General features: G+C 39.0%; 1 protein-coding gene across 1 annotated transcript in view; it reads right to left on the bottom strand.

Annotated features, from left to right (window-relative positions):
• Positions 1–834: 834 nt before the first annotated feature.
• ogfod3 (2-oxoglutarate and iron dependent oxygenase domain containing 3) overlaps positions 835–6,383 on the bottom strand; it is a 31,237-nt gene continuing 25,688 nt past the window's right edge. Inside the window, exon 9 of the mRNA XM_005721834.2 lies at positions 835–1,594. Within this exon, the coding sequence (XP_005721891.2) occupies positions 1,458–1,594 (137 nt within the window). The 3' untranslated portion in view covers positions 835–1,457. The remainder of the gene's footprint in view (positions 1,595–6,383) is intronic.

The raw sequence follows: 6,383 nt of genomic DNA, 5'->3' as shown, positions 1-6,383 counted from the left end.
TGTTGCACACAAAGAGAAGTTTACTAGCATATTTATGTTAATGAGTCAACTATATACAAGTGAACCTAGTGCCTAAAAATGAATGCTTTTAGTGTAGGCGATTTATAAAACGTTTACTTTCAAATGCCAAAAAATGCAGAATTGCACAGCTGATTTTAAATATACGCTAAAAGATTGTCCTAGTGTGTTGACATTAACAGAAGTAAACAGCTGTTTGCATTTATTAAGTGTAAAAAAACCTGCTGTTATTTTAAATGACATGAAGAGCCGTTTTTTTGTTTTGCTTTTTTTTTTTTTAATGGAAAATGGCACCACGTAATAATATTTTGACTTTCTCTTTCTTTCTTTCTTTGATGGCTGGCTGACATTTTGTTTCTGATTCTACCTTCAAAAGAAAAGAAAAAAAGAAAAAGCCCCAAACACATGAACGCATTAACATTTAAAATCACATCAGAGCATAAAAACTGAAATGGGTGTTGACATATAAAATAAACACAAAATTATGGATCCTAAAATCAAAAAACTCCAGAATCGATAAAGAAAAATTGAGAATGGAAACGGTGGGTGGTTCGGTGCAGCTGTGTGAAAAATAAGAAAGGCGAGGATGATGACTTCCCAACCACATGATAGTCTCAGATCAATCAAGAGATTCCTCAAGTGGCTGGCTCACAAAGGAAGGGCGGATAAGACTCTAGTAGCAATCAGCAGGAGCAGAGACGGGTATAACACTGGTTAATTGAATTTAAAAAGTAGTAATACATAAAGGTTTAATATTCCAGGCTGCTGGTTTTAAAATAGAAAAGTACAGAGAAGCATGACTAACAAAACCAGGCAAACTTTTGATGTCATTTTATTTCAAAACATCCTCAAGACTGCACAGAAGCATAAGGTAGGAAAAAGCAAACGAACAGGACAGAGAGACGGTTCTTCTTAGAAGAAAATACCTCAACGGGTCATAGGACGGGGTATGAGTGGTACTTGGTGATGAAACGTTGATTATTCAGTTGGCAGTTCATAAGTTTCAGATCTCTTCTTCAGGGAATCAGCAGCTCTCTTAAAATAATAAACAGAAAGGCAGAAAACAATCCTGCTTTGGCAAAAAGCCTGCAGGGGAACTTAAAACCCTTAAAACCAGCGATTAAGATGGTGCAGGAAAAAAAGACATTTCTGTAGAAAACAGGATAAAAACACAAGGGTGCGTAACAAACAGGAAAGCACAGAGGGAGACCACATGTGGCTCTTTTTTCCCCCTGTTGCACCATCAGCAAGTCAATACTTGAAAAATAAACGGAGAAAATTGAAGATATTGACCGAGCAGCTACAGAATACCAATGTAAAAATCCATGTAAAAGCTCTTTTTCCTTCCCCTTGTTCTTAATTCCTGCCTATTCTGCCTCTTTGTTGCAGGGCCTATCGGAACCAGTGGGCAGTGCCGTCATCCATCATCCGTGGTTGCCTCATGGCAGGGCAGGGTCAGAGATGGCGTGTGCAGGGTCGCAGGTGAAGGACACAGTGATGGCGTAGCGTGTCCCCCACATTACCTTCTCCACGCGGTGGAGGTTCTCTGAGCCAGAAGAGAAGAAAGAAACTCTCCCTAAGGGTGGGGACAAAAGGAACAAGAGGAACTCTTTAGGAGAGAGGAAATGTAAAAGCTGTTCAATATTTACCGATTCAGATCCAACACACACACAGCTGGTGTTACCATGTGTTGAACAAGGCTTTTAAAGTCAGAGAAAACCTCTATTAATCTCATGGTCGGTTGTTACATCAGAGGTATTGGCAAGGCAGAGATACGGCACTTGACGAATAGAAATCTTGAAGCGAAATCTATTGGAGAATGCTGTAAACCCAACTATAGAAGCTGCCAACCATGCCTCTTTTATGAGATGCGATCACAAAGTTCTGGGATTACACTTCTACAAATCAAAAACAGCATTAGATTTAAATGTAGACGATCTGTCCTTCAAGGGCATCTTCTCGTATATCTCTGGACTAATTTAAGTGCCTCTGTGCGCACGCTGGATCCTCCGCTGTGTCAAAATGATGATCAACTTGAATTAAATCATAGGTGTCAAACTCTGGCCCGCGAAGCCATACCAAATTACTATCAGAGCTGGCCTACTGGTATTATACAGCTAATATATATATTGTTTAGTATTAAGCTTTGCTTGGTCCATATTCAGTTTTTCAGCAAAACGTGTTTTGAGTCCATAAGAAAAGATTAATTCTTATATCTGGAGGAATAAATATATTTAAATAAATATTAACGTTAGCCCGCGACATTGTTCCAGTTTTGAATTTTGGCCCACTGTGTATTTGAGTTTGACACCCCTGAATTAAATTGTATGAAAGTGGGGGAAGTTGCAGGAAGATAAATCTGGCGGTGAGGCAGGTGGTGAGAAACGATTATGCTGTCGTGGCCACAAACCTGTAGCATTTTTCATGAGCCGTGGGGGCTCACAGACACACACGGCAGTGCAGGTCATTCCAGCTCAATATTCTCTCACAGATACTTCATAGCTATAAAGGAGAACTCTGCGCTGACAGCTCAAGCCCCGCCCACCCCTAAAACCCCCCAGCAGGTATGCCCCTGTTTATAAAACTTAGGTGATGTGCTGTGCTGGAAACTGGACATTTCAACAAGAGAACGAGAGGGGAAAAGAACATGTAGTCCCTGTATCATAATTCAATACAACAATGATCCTCTTCAAGAAAGTGTTTTCAGTTTGACACAAGCTGAGGTTTGCTCTCTGTGCACACTTGAGTCGCTGAACTTGGATCATGGTGAAATCACAGAACGCACAATGTCGTTTCCAGGGATTTATATCAGCAGCACTGGCAGCTGTTCAAAGGTGTATGAGAAGATGACTTTAAAGTCAAACTAATATATAACAAAAAATGTTAAATTTTTTAATTATGATCACATCTCATCTCAACAGTCAACCTAGGAAACGTATAAACGAGTTGACTGGTTTAAACCGTCATAGTAAAGATGATGATGGTACGTCTGCTTGTTTCTAATGGCTGATCATTCACATTACAGAGCAATGCCAGGGTAAGAGAAGTGATTGTATCAGAAATCTGGGTAGAGGTGTAGATGAAACTTGGGGCATGTGTACTAGAAATAAATCTGTGGGGAAAAAAGATTTTTAAAACCTCTTTCTGGTGAAAAGTCAGCAAACTTTTTAAATGATTCTTATGAGATTTAACTGGCTGCAAACATTCAGTTTTTATGAATTACTGATCATTTATATAAAGTTATGGCCTCCGTAACCTTCTTTCAGATATGTATCTGGTCTTAACCCAAAATAAATGCCTAAAGGGAGTATCAAGTCGTCAAGACGTCAAGAAAGGTTGAAAACAGAGCGAGGACGCAGCTAGCGAAGCTTGGTATACACACCAGAGGCAGCATATGCAGTTATTCTGGTTAAACACTCATTAGTTTAACAAAGTTGTTCTCAAACTGTGGGGGTGGGACAGAAAAACGTCAGTTTGGGCTTGGGTGACCAGGCTAAAAACCCCGAGTCTGTATTGAATGAATATGATAAAAAATTAAATTGCTGATACTTTCGTGCATACTGAAATTTTCTTTTATATTGTTGATTTATAAAAAAATGTTTAAAATATGAGGCGTGTGAACTATTATTGACTTCTAAAGTGGGACATAGTGGAAGTAGTTTGCAAACGATTGGTTTAACCTGTTCACTGAGAAGACAGTCGTCCCTGGCAGAGCCCGACCAGAGATTTTTAATTCTGATATTTGGTGATTTTAAAATCTGGCATTCTGAAATAAAGGCTGATCGTTTTAATAAATTCCAATATTGATATTTCGGCAAAATGTTAATATCAGCCAATAATATCAACTCGCTGGTAAAATGGTAAGGGTCTCGAGAAGTTTAATTGACTTGATGATAGCTTACTAAACAGCTATGCTGTTCATAGAGAAACTGCTATAACATCCAATTTGAAAGTGTTGGTATGCACTTTTTAAAAATTATTGTTATTATTTTAACCTTTCGACAGATTATACCTTGCTTATTAACCATGTTTCCAGGTTTAGCCTAATATAGCTTATAAGCCTTAAAACAGTTCAAACACTCCCCCTAAAACTCTCACTACAATCACAAAAGCTGGATGTTTATTTCGAGCCAAACTTGCTGTTTTGTAGTTATTATGCAAAGCAAGGTAAACCATGTCCTCCCTCTGTCTGGTTGGAATATTTTCCTTTTAGTTGCAAAAAGAAAGTAAATAAGGTGAAGCTATTATTTTAAAAAAAACAAAAAAAAAACGTATTTGCAATGATGGTGGAGTCAAAAACCATTGATAAGGGAAGCGAACACAAAGACAAGCAGTTGGAAGCAATTTACTTATTCTAGGGTTTCATTTTTTTGGACTGAAATGCATTTCCTTTGACTGAAAAGGTTTTTTTTTTCATTAAATAAACAAACAGTCCGAGTCTGGTGAGGTTTCCTCAGGATAAATTTTCTTCACTTATCAGAAGCTCTGCGTCACCAGGTCATCTCATGAACTACTACCAGTTACTAGCCAGTGTTGTTTTACCTGTGCTCTGTGTTAGATAAGACATTTCCATTCAGTTTGGAAAGTTTAAGCAGCAAGCCCACAGTTGTAGATTTTTATTCAGAATTCTTTCAGACTCTTGGTTTGCTAATAAACTTACAGTGTCTCAAACCTTTTGAAGAGAATATCTCATTATCTTATGCCATGAATAAACAGCTGGAGTCACTGAGCCCCCATTCTGCTGCTATAATTTCCCTTACAGGCGCTTTATACATTTGTGTGTCTTTGTGTGTCTGTGTAAGAGAGTTTGAATCTCCCTGGATAGCATTAGCTGACGACAACAGAGGTGCTCACTGTATAACAACAGAATTTATGCTGCAAACTCTGAGAATAAGGGAAAAAGGAGAAGGATAATAATAATAGATAATAATAGTAATTCAAAATGTAGTTTTGAAATTTGATAATTAGGGAAAAAAGCATTTTGAGAAAAAAATAATTGCCCCCTACCCCTAATAACTGGTAGCGCCATCCTTGGCAGCATGAACTGAAATTGAGCACTTAAGATAACTGGCAATGAGTTTTTCACCTCACTGTGGAAGAGGTGAAAAACTCAAGCCCACTCTTCTTTGTTTGAATTCAGCCACCCTGGAGGTGGTTGTTTGAGCATGTACGGCTTGTTGAAGGTCATGTCAAAGAATCTCAATCAGATTGGAGACCGGACTGTGACTGGGCCACTTCAAAACCAACAGTTTGTCATTTAGAGCCATTCAGAGATGGCCTTGCTGCTGTGTCTCAGATCATTGTCCCGCTGCACAACCCAATTTTGCTTCAGTTGAAGAGTACAAGCTGATAGCTGGACATTATCTTTCAGGGTTTTCTGGTAGAAGTCAGGTTCAGTCAATTACAGCAAGTCATCCAGGTCCTGAAGAAGCAAAGCAGCCACATAACTTCCACCACCGTGTTTGACTGTCGGTATGATCCTTTTAGTTAGTTTTACACCAGATGGAACGGGACTCAAACCTTCCAATGATGTTTTGTGGCAAATGTGAGACTGTTTTCCGTTTGGTCAACAGTGGGTTTCTCCTTGGATCTCTCACATGGAGGCCATTTTCGCCCAGCCTCTTTCTTACTGTTGAATCACGAACTTTGACAAGTTAGCCGTGGAGTTCTTCAGATGTCGTTGTGTGGATAATGGCTCTTTGTGGTTCAGTGGAGTCCCAAAGCCTTAGAAATGGTTTTGTAACTCTTTCCACAGTGATAGATATTACTGACTTTGTTTCTTTTTGTTTTCTTTTTCTTTTAGCCTACTTCACTTCATGCTTTTTTCTACACTAAAATTATCATTTAAAAACTAAATTTTGTATTTACTCTAGGGCAGGCGTGGGCAACTCCAGGCCTCAAGGGCCGGTGTCCTGCAGGTTTTAGATATTACTCTTGGTCAACACACATGAATCAAATGATTAGTTCCTTACCAGGCCTCTGGAGAACTTCAAGACATGTTGAGGAGGTAATTTAGCCATTTAAATCAGCTGTGTTGGATCAAGGACACATCTAAAACCTGCAGGGACACCGGCCCTTAAGGCCTGGGGTTGCCCACTCCTGCTCTAGCCTATAAAATACTGATGACCAACGAGTAATGCATTTTTTTAAATGTAACATCAAACATCCACTTCCATTACCTAATAACTACCTTACAATATCAGCCACATCATCTTGTCTGCTAGAGTCTAAATAGTACTTTCTTCATTAAAAGCACAACTAGAAAGGTCTTCATAATAAGTGCAACATGCTTATTAGCAGGGTCAACAATCACTTCTATGGAGGAAATGTATCCTCCCAAGCTAACCTCTGTTTAGCAGTGCTGT

Source organism: Pundamilia nyererei, unplaced genomic scaffold (genome assembly GCF_000239375.1).
Source record: "Pundamilia nyererei isolate P.nyererei 1_Seehausen unplaced genomic scaffold, PunNye1.0 scaffold00005, whole genome shotgun sequence".
Lineage (NCBI taxonomy): Eukaryota > Metazoa > Chordata > Actinopteri > Cichliformes > Cichlidae > Pundamilia > Pundamilia nyererei.
The sequence above is the reverse complement of the archived record's forward strand: the minus strand, read 5'-3'. Positions and strand labels throughout refer to the sequence as shown.